The sequence below is a fragment of the Myotis brandtii genome, unplaced genomic scaffold, assembly GCF_000412655.1.
Source record: "Myotis brandtii unplaced genomic scaffold, ASM41265v1 scaffold576, whole genome shotgun sequence".
NCBI classification, from domain to species: domain Eukaryota; kingdom Metazoa; phylum Chordata; class Mammalia; order Chiroptera; family Vespertilionidae; genus Myotis; species Myotis brandtii.
In genome coordinates, this window is record NW_005370156.1 from 1,674,589 (window position 1) to 1,690,555 (window position 15,967).

General features: G+C 41.9%; 1 protein-coding gene across 2 annotated transcripts in view; it reads left to right on the forward strand.

Moving 5' to 3' along the window:
• Positions 1-3,636: 3,636 nt before the first annotated feature.
• Positions 3,637-15,967, forward strand: part of LOC106728251 (ankyrin repeat domain-containing protein 7-like) — a 19,543-nt gene continuing 7,212 nt past the window's right edge. The window contains exons 1-4 of one of the 2 annotated variants that reach the window (XM_014549947.1): positions 3,637-3,735; positions 3,890-4,063; positions 5,243-5,340; positions 6,671-6,732. In XM_014549947.1, coding sequence (XP_014405433.1) covers positions 3,661-3,735; positions 3,890-4,063; positions 5,243-5,340; positions 6,671-6,732 — 409 coding nt within the window. In that variant the 5' untranslated portion in view covers positions 3,637-3,660. Of the gene's footprint in view, positions 3,736-3,889; positions 4,064-5,242; positions 5,341-6,670; positions 7,068-15,967 lie in introns of those variants that run through there. The other variant, XM_014549946.1, reaches the window with a different exon arrangement.

Sequence of the window (15,967 nt, forward strand, 5' to 3'; positions counted from 1 at the left end):
TCCGTCTCTCTCTTGCAGCCTGTAAGATTCTCTCTTTGTCCTGAACATTTGCCATGGTAATTATGATGTGTCTTGGTGTGGGTCTTTTCGGATTCACCTTGTTTGGGACTCTCTGGGCTTGTGTGACTTTTTTCTTCCCCACCTCAGGGAAGTTTTCTGATATTATTTCTTCGAATAGGTTTTCTAATCCATGTTCATCTTTCTGTTGTTCTGGCACCCCTATTATTCGTATGTTGTTTCGTTTCATGTTGTCCCAAAGCTCCCTTAGGCTCTCCTCCTGTCTTTTAATTTTTTTCTCCATTTGCAGTATAGTTTGGGTGTGTTTTGCTTCCTTGTCTTCTAATTCACTAATTCGGTCCTCCGCTTCTCCTAGTCTACTGTTGATACTTTCAATGGAGTTTTTTATGGCAGCTATATCACTCTTCATTTCTTCTTGGGCCTTACTTAAGTTGTTGATTTTTTCATCTGTTTCTTCTAGCTGATTTTTTCTTCCATCCTGTTTATGCATTCTAGGACCCTTAATCTGAATTCTTTTTCTGTCATGCTGCATGCCTCGGTTTCACTTAGCTACCTTTCTGGCGAGTCCTCCTTTTCTTACCTTTGGTTTATTTTTTGTCTACCCATGTTTGATCCTACTGACATATCTAGATGTTGAGTCATTCAGGGGCTGCTTCTTGGGTGGCAGTGGCTCCTGCGGCTTTGGTTGCTCCTCTGGCAGTTGTTGTAGCAGCTGCTCCTCAGTTGGCAGGAGCTCCTGTGGTGGGTGCTCTTCACCTCTGTGGTGGCTCCTCTGGTTGGTGGGGGGAGGCTTCACTCACAGATGCTGTTCTTCAGACAGAGGATGTGCTGATCTCGAGGCTGCTGTTCTTTGGATGGGGGCGTGCTACACATGCAGTTGCTACTCCTTAAACTGGGGTGAACTGCTCACTTGGCTGCTGATCCTTGAATGGAGGCTGGCTGCACGCTGCTGTTGTTCCTCTGATGTGGTGGGCTGCTTGTGGGGCTACTGCTCCTAGGACCAGCTACTGCTCATTTGACAGGTGCAGGCTGTTGTGACTCTGCTCCTTAGACCTGGTGTGTGCTGCGTAGAGCTGCCACTCCTTGGATGTGGGCGGTCTGCTCGTGTGGTTGCTGCTCCTCAGACCGGGGTGGGCTGCCTCTGCTCCTCGAATGGGGCCGGGCCTCTCGCAGAACTGATGCTCCTCAGATGGGGGCAAGCTGCTCACACAGCTGTTGTTCCTCGGGTTGGGCAGGCTGCTTGTGTGGCTGTTGCTGCTTGGGTGAGGGCAAGATGCTTGTGCAGCTGCTGCTCCTCGGATTAGTGCAGGGTGCATGCTGTGCGCAGCTGCTGCTTCTCGGATGGGGGCGGGCTGCACAAGTCTGTCTCTCCTCAGATGTAGGAAGACTTTTCATGCGGCTGCTGCTCCTCGGACAGGTCGTACTGCTCTCGTGGTTGCTGCTATTCAGACGGGGAAGCGGGCTGCTCACACAGCTGCTCCTCCTTGGACAGGCTCCCCTTCCTTTTTACAGCAGCGTAGTATTCCATGGTGCAAATGTACTACATCTTCATCTACTCATCTACTGATGGGCACTTGGTATGCTTTTTATCTGTACCTGTAGAGTGTATGCATATATATAGTTACAAACATATGTGTTATACTTTATATAGATTTACTACACATAATATGTAAATGATTATAGATTCATCATTTTAGTTTTGTACTTATGAAAATCAAAAATAGTGCCCTGGACAGTGTTGCTCAGTTGGTTGGAGTGTTGTCTGGTATCCTTCCTATACACTGAAAGGGCACAGGGTCATTCCAGCTCAGGACACATATCTAGGTTGTGGGTTCGATCCCTGGTAGGGGTCCCTGGTCGGGGTACCTATAGGAGGGAACCAATCAGTGCCTCTCTCTCACATCACTGTTTCTCTCTCTCATTCTCCCCTTTCCCTTCCTTTCTCTCTATAGTCAATTAAAAACATATTTTTTAAGTTAAATAATTTCCTTTTGTCTTGTTTTTGACAGTATGACAGATGTGTCCCATGTGTTCCATTTTTGTCTCCCCTCAACCCAGCCTCCACCCCACCACAGGCCTTTCCCATACTATTGTCTGTTTCCATGGGTTTGCATACATGTGCATATGTTCTTTGGTTAATCTCTTCCTGTTCCCCCATCCCACCCTGAGATCGGTTACTTTGTTCCATGCATTCATACCTACAGAAATATTTTGATCATTAGTTTATTTTGTTCATTAGAGTCCACACATAAGTGAGATAATGTGATATTTGTCTTTCTATAACTGGCTTATTTCTTTTAAAAAATGGAAAATATAAATGATTATTCCTATTCCAGAAGTATCATTTTAACTTATAAGAGTTTTCTTTGAAAATATTGAATTCTCCAACTATGTTTATCCATTCTTCCAATCTATTCATACATGAAATATAACCCAAATACCTATTATGTAGCAGACATATTCTACTCAGGATCTTTCAATCTATCTCCCAGACCAGTTTTTCATCCTTAAAATCTTCATGTTGCCAAATATGAGCAAAATGAGAAATTAAAAATTGAAGAAGTAGAACCAATCAGAGTTGAAGTTTTTTCTTCCTGCTTTCAAACAAAAGGATTTCTGAAGGTAGGACATTATAAAAGATAACCTTTACCTGCCCTTTTGTAAATGTGTAATAGTATTAAATAATATTGATCATTGGGAACGTCTGATTTCCATATAATTTATAAATCTAAATATTGTACAAAATGAGTCTTCCTATTCATTTGAAACCTGACTTTCTTTTGGATTAAGTTTTCTTGAAAATCAAAAAAAGAATTACTTTTAAAAAATCCCTTTTTTTTCCTCTTTCTCCCATTAGGCTTTAAGAACTAAAATTTATTTAAATGCCAACCATTGGTTAGAACTGCAAGAGTTCTGTTGTACTCACCATTATTTCACTTAATGTAAGGCACCATGGATGGAATGATGCCAGTATTTTATGTATAACTAAAATTTTTTAAATGCTTCAAATAATAGTTGTAACACATTCTGAATTAAAAATTGTATTCTACTGTCAGAGATGTTGAAGTGTGAGAAGATAAGCATTTTAGAATCATTGAAATACTATGTTCTTTCTCATCCTTAAACAGGTCTGCAAGAATAGTGATATTTTATTTAATTGAAATGTCTTTATAAAGTGGTAGTAATAATGATACTAATATTATCTAACAATTATTGAGCTTTTGTGTGTGTGTGCTAGGGGCTACAGTAAACACTTTGCATAGATTCTCATTTAGGAAAACAGTGGTGTCCTGGGAGATAATTATTATTTTTATCTCCATTTTGTCGATGAGGAAATTGATGCCAAGTGATAGCTAATAAGTGATAGTTAAAATAGGATCAGACCCAAGTTGAGCTGAATTCCCAGGTCATTCTCTCTCTATTCAAATAGGCTGCTCCTTCATTAATGTGGTGAGAAACAAGAACTAATAAATATTGTACTCTTTCCCGAAGAAAACAACATATTTGTTTGAAGTCATAGGGATAAATGTTTACAATTACACGGATAAGTTATGTTTTGAGATAGTGTCCTCTAATTTCTTAATGAGTCCTCTGACTCATAGGACAGCTCTCCATGTGGCCTGTGCCTATGGCCATCCAAGGATGGTGAAATTCCTAATAGAGAGACCATGCCTGTTGAACCTCCGTGACAGTGAGAAAAAGACAGCTCTGATTCATGTATGTACTTGCCAACTATGAGTTGGGTTTGATTTAATTACTTAGAATACAAATGAATTCATTTCATTTAGTTGAAAGTCATTGGTGAAACTTGTGGAATGTTTCCTTTGAATTCCTAGAATTTATAATCTATTTCTTGGCATAATACTTACAGGCCCTACAATACCAGAATATGGAATGTGCAAATGTGCTGCTAGATTATGGTCCCGATCCAAATATAATGGACAACGATGGCAACACTGCTCTGCACTATGCTGTCCTTAGTCACAATAAAGCTATAGTGGAAAAGCTGCTTGTGCACAAGGCAAATACTGAAGTGAGAAACAAGGTATAGCTCAAGTATTATTTATAAAATATAATAAACACATGTTTTTAATTTAGTTACAAGCATTAAAAAATGTTTGTATTGAGAGAGGAAGAGGGAGAAGTATCAATGATGAGAATCATCCATTGGCTGCCTCCTATATATCCCCTACTGAAGATTGAGCCCATAAATCCAGCATGTGCCCTGACCTCTCATCAACCATGTCCTCTAGGTTCATGGGTCTGCACTCAAACACTGAGCCACACCAGCTGGGCACAAACACTTTCTTTCTCACATACATATACTGAATATAATATATCAGGCCCTGTCACCATGGAAACAACTCCAAAGCCCAGTCAGGGGGCTGGGGAAATGTAGTGTCCACGGTAGGGGAGTAGGAGGCAAAGCTCTGTCTCCCTTCCACCCCAGAAGGAAGAACTTCCTGTTAGTGCCTAGGAGTGGGAGAGGGGCTCAGAGCCCACTAAGGATGAAGGCCTGGGGGAGTGAAGTGATGCTGGGGCCTGGCTGCTGTGCTGGCAGGGGCTTAGGAAATGGTGCTGCTGGGGATGGGTGGGAGGAGGAGGCCTAGTACCCAGCAAGGGGAGCTGGGTGAGTGCAAGAGGGAAGAGGAAGCCCCAGTCCACAGGCAACAAAATAACAACAGGATACCACGATAGGAACACAGATTCTGGGAACCCGTACTGTAAATGTTGGAAGTGAGATTTGGAGAAGGATGCTGCAGTTAATCTGTTGAAGAGGCAGTGGAGGGCATTTTAAAGGGAAGAACAGCCAGTGACTGCACAGGGGTGAGAAGATAGAGGATCCTTTTTTGAAAACCCTCACCAGAGGATAGTTTTCCCCATTGATTTTAGAGAGAGTGGAGTGAGGGAATAGATGAGAAAAAGAGAGAAAGAAACATCTCTGAGACACATGGAATGGATGCCCCCCCCCATGGGCCCCCTCTGGGTCTGGGGATCCAACCTGCAACCCAGGGACTTGCCTTTGAATGGGAATCTAACTCCAAACCCTTCCATGTGCAAGCTGACACTCCAGCCATTGTGTAACTCTGGCCAGGGCAAAAGGGGCTACTTTTGATTTACTTTCTATATTATATGTGTAACTTCAGAGTATTGTTCGTAATTTTTAATATTCAATTTGGATATATATAATCTTAAATTATAAATTGTTTTTGATGCTTTACAGAGTGACCTCACACCACTTGAACTTGCTAAACTTGCAAACAATGATGATATGGTGGAATTATTAGAAACCAGAGCTGCAAAAGACGATCAGAGGAAAAGGTACAATAGTTTGTTCTTTCTAAAATTTTATTTGGAGAGTACATTTATTGAAGCTGGGGACAGTGAAACAGGAAGAGCTTCAGATAGAAGAAGTGAGTATCAGTTGGAACCGTGCTAAGCTGCCAGAGAGATTCAAATAAGGTTGCAGAAGACCAGACGCTCCATTCTCCTGTGTTACCAGATCTGTACTCCAAGGCCATTCTCTATCTTGTGGAGCATCTTTGTTTAGGCAGTGGAAGTTAACATAAGACCTTTCCAGAATAGTGAGCACCAGCTTGCCTGAGGTTTCATAATTGAGGTTGTCCACTCAAGTGATCTCTTTGCCATAACAATGAAACTTTACCTCAGGTTTCAAAATTTAAATTATGCCTCACATGGAAGCCAGTCAACAGAAAGCTCTGAACCAAAAGTAAGTTATTGGTCCTTAAAATTGCTAAGGGCCCATCCATGACTCATCAGTATCCATGGGTGACCAGTAGGATTGCATCTTCCAAGCCAATTGGGGTAGACAGGGAGATTAAGCATCATTCTCATAAAGATCTGCTGATTCACAGTGCGAGTAGGTAGAGAAGGGGTAGTAGGAGTCTAGGCCAGGTCCTGGCTTTTATGAGTTTTCTGAAGTTGGCATGATTCAATACAAAAAGTAGGGAGCATGGTGCTATCTGACTGCATGAGGTAATATATTTGTACATGCATTTAGTTGCCAGTTACATAATAGCTGATATGCCCTGAATTATAAACCACAATGTAATTACAGGTAATAAACCAAAATTAATAACATTTTCTGAAAACTGAAACATTTGAATATTAGAAACCATGAACATTTCACATTGGAATTTATTTGGGATTCAAAAATAGTTTCAACAAATAAAGTTTATTTTTTTTCTTTGCTGTACTGTTTTTCTGAACATGTACTTTTGCTATATAATCTCGTTTAATCCTCCTAACAAACTTCTGAAATAAGGTGGAAAGATTCTTCTTTTGTAGAGGAGGACCTTGAGCCACAGAAAAGTGACTTGTTTGAGAAGAAATAGCTGTGGGTTATAGAACTAGGATGTGTGAGTTCAAGACATTTGTGATAATGTCAAACCAACTCGAATTAATTCACTGCACTATACTGTCCTCAAATCATGACTTGTTATAACTTTTTAAAAAATTACATACTTCACAAAACAGTTGTATAACTCACAAATTTAAAGTAGATGGTATAAATAAAGTTTTGATATTAGTGCTGATATCTGAAATATTCTAACAATTTACAGTATTTGTAAACTATTTTTATGTTAATATAAGAGAGTAATATTATTTATCACCCTTTTTTTGTACACAGCAAGCAACAACAACTAACTTCTGAAGAAAAGGGACCCCAAAAATCTGAAAGTCACACTGCTGGTGAGATTTCTGATAGTGAATTTCCCTTGGTGGTCTACCATAGATAAAGCAAGAGTAGGGAAGTTTTGATAATGAAAGAGCAGGGAAAAAATACCAAACAATGTGGAAGTTTCATGTATAGTTTTTCTTAATCTCTTAATAGCATAGTATTTAGTATGATTAACAAAGTTAATTGTAGGTAATTTAAAATCTAGTGCAATATCCTTTGAAAAGAAGTTCATTTATTTAGTCCTGACCTCTAAAATCCCACATGAGATCTTTATGTAAAAGAGAAAAAATATTTTAAGTTATGATGGTGTATGTTTCCTCTATATTCACAATAACAAATTGGACTTATTCTATAATGGATCTTTAGTTTTAACTGGGAATGGATTACATTTAGTAAATGAATACTTGTTATTACGTAGTGATTTGTCTCACTGAAAAAGTGAATAAACTAGGAACTCAACAAACCTTTCTTGGTAGCAAAAAGAAATGGCAAATGATAAGAGCTACAACACTTAGCCAGTGTGCAAGTATCCCAATGAGATTGTTTTTATTTAAAGATATCTAAACATAGTACTGAAGACAGAAAGGCAATGCCTGTTGAGAAGCATAGCGTACCAGTATTTTTTATATTATACCACAAAGGTCTCTCTATTATCAACTTCATTCCTCAGAAGTCAAAACAAAGGGAGATATGTTAGCTTCATTAATTTGATAATTATCAGGACAGTTGGATTTCTTTAGAACAAGATGCTCTATTGCCATTGGTCAAAAGATAATGATAAGAAATATTCAAATAGCTCAACCTGGGACTCATTAAATTATAATAAATGTACAAAAATGTTTCGCAACAACAAAAATGCCAGATGTGGCACCTAGTTCATTGTATAATCTGGACTGTATGAGGACACCTTGGACTTAGTACACCTTTATCAAAGGACTTGTGTAGTTTGCTTTTGCAAGTGAAAGGAAACACAAAGATGAAATAGTGTTTTGATCTTGAAGATGTTCATAATATGGGAGAGGTGTCCCTGGTTTATTTCTCTGTCGTGCTAAACAGAATTTTCAAAGAAAATGTCAAAATTCAGTTATTCATTTTTCAGCTGAATGGTCTGCTGTTTAACTTTCAGGTGTCTTTCAGGTACTAAGTGTTATTCTCATGTTGCAGAATTGAAACATTTTAAAAACAGTCGTTGCCCTGTAAGAGCTTGTTAGTATCATTGTCATTTCTATTATTTACTACTAGAGGTCCGGTCACGAAATTCGTGGATGGAGGCGGGTGTTCCCTCAGCCCAGCCTGCGCCCTCTCCAATTGGGGACCCTTGGGGGATGTCTGACTGCCAGGATCGGGCCTAAACTGGCAGTCGGACATCCCTCTCGCAATCTGGGACTGCTGGCTCCTAACTGCTCACCAGCCTGCCTGCCTGATCGCCCTAACTGCCTCTGTCTGCTAGCCTGATCACCCCTAACAGCCCTCCTCTCCCGGCCTGGTTGCCTCCAACTGCCTTCCCCTGCCGGCCTGATCTTGCCCCCAATTGCCCTCCCATGCAGGCCTGATCTCGCCTCCAACTGCCCTTCACTGCTGGCCAACTTGGTACTGAGTAGTTGCTTTCTATGCCAGTCAGCATCAAAAGCTCCGCCTGCTAGGCAGCCATTGACCCCCACAGCACCCAGATTTGGTTTTGATTGGTTGGTTTCAATGCAAATCAGCCTCAAAAGCTCCACCTCCTAGGCAGCCACTGGCTCCCCACTGCACCCAGATTTGGTTCTGATTGGTCAGTGTCTATGCCAGTCAGCATCAGAAGCTCTGCCTCTTAGGCAACCATTGGTTCTTCACTGTACCCACATTTGGTTCTGATTGGTCAGTTTCTATGCCAGTCAGCATCTCCGAGCCAATCTCTGGGCCTGATCAGAGAGGTGGGGTTGAACAGCAGCCCTTGCAGAGGCTGGGAGAGAAAGAAAGTCCTGGCTGCTGGCAAAGCCTAGAAAGAAAGAGGGAGAGAAAGAGAAAGTCAAGTACTGATCAACAGCTGCCACTGAGGCTGCGGATCAGACCCTACATCTCTTTTTGGGTCTCAGTTCCTTGGGCAGTCAGTGCTGGGTTGCCAGGCTGTAGTGTGGCAGTCAGTGCTGGGTCACCACAGCAACCCAGCGCTGACTAAAGGACTTCTGGGTTGGTCAGCATTCAGTAGTGATCTGTCATTACAACCCTGGACTTTTATATATTAGCATACTTTATTTAGTGCTTACTAGGTGTAAGAGCTCATTAGCATCTTATAATTATCCCTGTCTCATCTAATAAAGAGAGAATATGCTAATTGACCCTCATGCTGTTGCAAAGATGGTGGCGCCCACAGCCAATAGGAGGGAATATGCTAATTGACTGCCACACCCTCAAAGATGGTATACCCACAGCCACAAGATGGCGGTGCCCAGTCCCCTGAGCCCTTCAGGGGCACCTGCCTTCAGAGTTCCCAAGTCCTCTCAGCCCCCCAGCTGCCCAGGGCCATCCCAAGGCACAGGCAAACCTTGGATGGCAGCTGCCCAGCCACCCAGCAGCACCGAGGCTCAGGTAACCAGGGCCGGCTGAGGCTTGCACTGCCAGCAGTGGCAGCAGCAGAGGTGTGATGGGGCGTTGCCTTCCCCTGATTGCCAGGTCGCCTCTCACCCCTGAGGGCTCCCAGACTGTGAGAGGGGGCAGGCCAGTCTGAGGGACCCCCCCTCCAGTGCATTGTGTGTGTGTTACTGCGCCTCTAGTTTATTCATATTATTGATGTTTAGTATGTGGCAGACACTTTATGTCCATGATGAGAAACAGTGTTTTAAAAATGTGGGTGAATCTTTGGCCAGGTATCTCAGTTGCTTTTAGCATTGTCCCTGATATGCCAAAGATGTGGATTTGATGCCTGGTCAGATTCACACAATGAATGCTTAAATAAGTGAAACAATATAACAGTGTTTCTCTCTCTGTATCTGTTTCTCTATCTTTAATCAATTTTTATGAAGTTTAAAAATAAAAATGTGGATGGGTTTTAAAATAAGCATGCAGACCACAAAGAAGTTTTCCAGGTAAAAGGACAGAAGGGTGATATTTGGCAGTGGGAACATCTATCGAGATTACATGTTTGGTCACAGGAACAGCAGGGCAAGGGCTAAGATGTACACGTGAACTTTGTGGGAATTATGAGCAGTAGAGTTTCAAAGGTGCAAAATGTGTGCTACGGGAATGGTGGGGAATGAGGTGAGGGCCTAGCTAAGGCAGGCTTATGAAAATCTTTAGTACTACAGAAAGGGCTAGATCTTATCTTCTGGGTCTTGGGAAATTTATCATCCAAAATGCTTTTAGTTTCAGACACTAGGTGCCCCAATTATCAGAGACCAAAATAATAGGAAGCAGGTAATTTGTTGATGATATCAGGATTCCAGTTGTTATACCTTATTCAGCTGTGAGGTTCTCAGTGCTTATGGTATGTCTGCTTCCTGGTCAATAATTAGCAATTGCTCCAACACATCCTATTCTCACATGCCAACATGTGAAGGCCAAAAGGACTGCTTTTCCTTAGATGTTTCTTTTTCCTTTTATAACATTTTGTTAAAGTAGAGTTGGCACACATTATATTATTTTCACAGTGGTTTGACATTTATATACCTTATGATGTGTTCACAATGATATGCCTAGTAAGTATCTATCACCAAGCAAAGTTTTTAAGATATTGACACATTCCTTTTAATGCCAACTACGTCTTATGGCTTATATGTTTTATAATGGGAAGTTTGTACTTCTCATTCATATTCTTTTATTTCACCTATCTCTTCAGCTAACTTTGCTCTGGCAACCGTCAATTTGTTCTTTGTAGCTATGTGGTCTGTTCTGTTTTGTTTTTTAGATGGCATCTTTAAATAAAATCACATGGTATTTAATTTTCTCTGTCTAATTTCACTTAGTATAAGACCCTCTTGGTCAATCCATGGTTCCATAAATGGCAAGAATTTGTTGACTTTATGTCGAGTAATTTTTCATTGTGTGTGTGTGTGTGTGTGTGTGTGTGTGTGTGTGTGTTTATACATTCTACATCTTCATTCTTTACTTTTCCATTGAAGGACTTCTACATATCTTCACTATTGTAAATAATGCTGTAGTAAACATAGGGGTGCAGATATCTTTTCAAATTCTTGTTCATGTTTCTGTTGGATAAAAACCCAGAAGTGGAATGGCCATTCTATTTCTAATTTTTTGAGGAATGTCCCACAGTGATTGTACCAATTTACTAGTACAATCAAATGAATAGTGCATGAGGCTTCCTCTTTTCTCCACATCCTCGCCAACACTTGTTAGTTATATTTTTACTAGTGGCCCAGTGCACAAAATTCATGCACATTAAAAAGGCATTAATTAGAGGAAATATTTTAATATTGCTATTTGTCCTTTCTCTATAATAGAATTGTCAGAGATGAAAGAAAATTAGTAAAATATATATAAAAATATCTCTCCTGTCAGAGTCTGGGGCACACCATGGGGCCCAGAGTCATGTCCCCTCCCACCCGTGTGTGCCTCGAAAGCATGCCAGACTGAGACTTGGCTGGCCCCACCCTCATTGGTTAGACCCAGACCTGGCCAGTCCCACCCATGTCAAGCCCCACTGTGCAGGGGGCGTGGCCTCAGGTCCCACATCAAGTCCTGTCAGGGTGGGGGACGCAGCCTCAGGTCCCCCATCAAGCCCTGCTGGGGTGGGGGACGCAGCCTCAGGTCCCCTGTCAAAGCCCTCTGGGGAAGGGGGCGCAGTCTCAGGTCCCCCAGCCTGGCACGAGGGTGGCCCAGCACCAGGGCAGCTCAGTGCCATGCAGCCTCAAGTCCCTGCTGATCAGTTATTATGGAGTCATGGCGTGACAACCATTTGCATATTTGCCTTTTATTATGATGATGACAGCCATTCTGAGAGGAGTGATGTACTTCCTTATGGATTTCATTCGCATTTTCCTAGTTAGTGATGTTGAACTATGTGTTTACTTAAATTTTTAAAAAAATATGTTTTCATTGACTTTACAGGGAGAGGAAAGAAAAGGGAGAGAGAGATTGAAACATCAATGAGAGAGAACCATCACATCCATGAGCTGCCTCATTCAGGCTCCCTCCTGGGGATCAGGCCTGCCACCCTGGCATCTGCCCTGACCTGGAATATAACCAGTGACCTCTTGGTGATTGGGACAACGGCCTGAACCTACTGAACCATACTTGCTGGGCCTATGTGTTTCTTTGAAAAAGGAAGAAACCTGGAAGGCTTGCATGTGACTTCCACTAACATTTTTAGGCTTGGGTTAATATCATGCTCCTTCCTAAATTAGTTAATGGTGAACTAGTGACTCTGAGGAGTTTAGTATAATCCGTTGTGTTTGGAATGAGGGAGGTACCACCTTCTTTATGTATCAGGACAGTAAACGTCCAAATAGAGTTGTGGTTGTCCAGCAAGAATGAAGACTAAGGTAGGGATCCAGGAATATTTACTGCAGGGATTCATTGTAGTTTTGAGCAGAAGAGGAACAAGATTAGACCTTATAAGGGCCCTGTGGTTTTGGTATGAAGCAGGCATCAGCAAGTTTTCTCTGCAAAGGACCTGATTTTAGTCCATGTGGTCTGTCATATATACTCAAGTCTGCCATTGTAGTATGAGAGCAGTCCTAGAGAATCTGAAAATGAACAGGCACAACTGTTCCAGTGAGACTTAATTTGAAAAACGAGATGGCAGCTTGTTTTTGGCCTGTGGGTCCTAGTTTGCTGATCTCTCATGTAGAGGATAGATAGAAGGAAACCACACAAAGAGTCTGGGATACAAAGAAGCATTTTGCCTCCTTGGACTGGCATTAATCCATTATGAAGTTTTCATTCATCTGTACTGAACTGAGTCAGGAAGCTCAATTTATTCTATTTAAAGTATTGGTGTTTTATAGGTCTATTTCTCTCTCATTTGTTTTGCTTAAAAAATAACATTAATTTCAGAGGGAACAATAATAGTTAGTGGTCCCCCCTCCTGCCACCACACACCCCTCCCCCAATGAGGGCCATCTGTTAAGAGCCCATGTTTGACAAGGGCAGTTGACAGTAGCAAAGTAAAGCAGAGACAGTAGAGAGGTCTAATTCATAAGATTCCTGTGATGTTTGCATGTAGAGCATTAGTGTGGACAGAGAATTCTAAGGTGATTTATAGGTTTCCAGGTAGTGCACTGGCATTTAGATTAGACATGAAGAATAGGACTTTATCCAATGAGCAGAAAAGAGCAACAGTTTAACAGGAAAGACCAGTGTTTTTCCATACAGGTTGAGTTTAATGAAATATCTATGGATATCCCCACATTTTGGATACATTTTCTTTTACTTATTGACTTATCCTATCAACAACTACCTTCAATAGGTGAGCCATGATTTTAATTTAATAAGAAATTTGAAAACAATTAGGAATAAGTAAAAAGAACTCTGTAATCATTAGAAGACTTGTTTAGTATCTATATATATATAAAGAGCCAGGGGCCATCACATCCTAAACAACTGAATGGACGACCAAACAGGCTGAGTGGGGTGACAAGGTCGGCATGGGGGTTAGTGAGGGATGACCAAACAACTGAGCAGCAGGCTGCATGGGGCAACCAGGCCGGCAGAGGGGGGCAATGAGGGGTGACCAGGCCAGCAGTGTGGGGCAGTGAGGGGCAACCAGGCTGGCGGGGGCAGTTGGGACTGACAAGGTCGGCAGGGGGGGCTGTTAGGGGTGACCAGGCTGGCAGAGGGGGGGTAGTTAGGGGGTGATCAGACTGGCAGAGGAGGGCAGTTAGTGATGATCAGGCTGGCAGGGGAGGGCAGTTAGGGGGCAAACAGGTTGGCAGGCAGAGGTGGTTTGAGGTGATCAGGCCAGCAGAGGAGCAGTTAGGGGCATCAGGCCAGCAGGGGAGCAGTTAGGGGGCAATCAGTCCAGCATGCAGAGGTGGCTAGGGACAATCAGGTTGGCAGGCAGAGGCGGTTAGGGATGGATGATCAGGCTGGCAGAGGAGCCAGTTAGGGGTGATGAGGCAGGCAAGCAGGCAGGCAGGCAGGTGAGCAGTTAGGAGCCAGTGGTCCTGGATTGTGAAAGTAATGTCTGACTGCTGGTTTGGGCCAGATCCTAAACCAGCAGTTGGACATCCCTCGTGGGGTCCCAGATCGGAGAGGGTGCAGGCTGGGCTGAGGGGACCCTTTTCCACGCCCCGCCCCCCGATGCATGAATTTCATGCACCGGGCCTCTAGTATATGATAACTACAGTTTTTTTGCAGTTAGCCCCGTTATTTGATTGATTCATAACTCTTGTAAAAGGGAATTAAACCCTGTTTAGTTAGAGAAAATTGTCAGTGTGATGTCTTCATTTTTTTATTGGAACTTTGATACTATAGAACATGTTGTCAATCATTAGAATTCTGTATTTCCTATTGTGACTAAATAGTAATGTTGCTTGTTTCACATTTTTTCTGATATCATTGTTTCATTTATCCCTTTCGTGTCTTTGTTCCAATAGTTACAGATCAGGAGGAAACTCGAAAACAAGCATGGACTGAAACAAAATCAATGACAGGTATTATGGGAAATCAACTTCTGTATTGTAATCATGTATAACACACTAATCCAAAAATAATTTCATATAAGGCAATTTGGTTAGAGGTTCCTAAACCCACCCCTAGGTTTGCTTATTCACTAGAAAAATTTACAGTACTCAGCATATAGTTGTAGTCATACCTAAGATTTTTACAGTGAAAAAACTAAAGCAAAATCAACAGAGAGAAAAGGTGTGTGTGACAAAGTGTGGAGGACATCAGGCAGAACCTTCCAAGAGTGCTCACCCTGTGCCGTTAGCAGGAGGTGCTTAATTATTCTAGTGTCAAATTCTGACAACATACATGAAATGTGTCATCCACCAGTCTGGTGAGACCCAGTGCCAAGGTTTTTACAGGACAGTAGTCACATAGGCATCTTCCCCATCGCATGGACCAAAGTTCTAGATTCCCAGAAGGAATGCAAGTGTTCAGCATGAACCCCATTGTTTGTACAAAGCGTGTAGGCACAGGGAGCCTCTCTTCTCAGTTAGGGAAAGGTGGAAAGCCTCCCCAGATTTAGATTTTCAGGATCCAACTGAAGGGTAGCATTTACCGGTAAGCAGGACTTTCTAAGGACTTTCTTAGGCCTGCTGCATGAAAATTTTCTGCACAGCAGGTATAGCCCTGATTGAATTTTTGGCCTTGACCTAAAAATTTATTTTAAGAGCAAGTAATATGATAATATTATATGGTATTTGTTTCACTTGCATCATTCATAGTTGCTTGCAATGCTGTTTACTTTTGTGGCTCCTGGTATTTCACAAATATGTATAATAATAAAAGCATACTATGCTAATTAGACCAGATGTCCAACCAGACGTCCTTCCTGATGACCTTCTGGATGAAGCCAGGGCTGTGAGGGAAGCCTAGGTTTCAGGTGCCAGAGGGAAACTGGTGCTGGCAGCCAGGGGAATGAAAACCTCCTCTTGCACGAATTTCGTGCATCATGTCTCTAGTTTATACATAAATTACTAGCATGCCATAAAAACTTTGGCACTGAGTCTCACCAGACTGGCAATTATAAGTTCTCCTTTTTATCCAATTTATGCTTTAAGATCAGTTTTAGATAAAATCAGAAAAATAATTTCTGATTTAAAATTAGAAGAAAGTGTCTTTTAATTATATGGATGATTCAGTTCTGATTTATATTCCACTAAATACCTGTTTATAATTATAACTCAAGATATTTAATCACCTTTATCAGTTGTTTTCTTGCCTTAGTATACATTTAAGTATTTGCTTTATTTATGTCTTTTCACATGGCTTCACTCAATTGTGGGGATAATATCTATCATCTCATACTTCGATCCTTATATTAATTACCATGGTGACTGTGTCTTGAAAATAGCATTAATATCTACTTATATAAAAACCATGGGTGGTTTTCATCACATACAGATGAACAGCCATGACCAAGCGGAAGGAAGTCAGTCCTACAAGGGTTGTCTTGGCAACGGCTGCACCCTCCCCCAAGCTGTTTCCTGGAGCTGTTTCCTGTAAGGGTGGAGTTTGAGGCAGGAACCCGCCCTGGGAGTGTGAAGGCAGATCTTTCTAAAGTGTGCCTCGCCAGCACAGCCAAGGTGAACCTGAGCGGGGGCGGCTTAGAAAAGACAGACAAGAGAATGAAAGCTGGGTCTC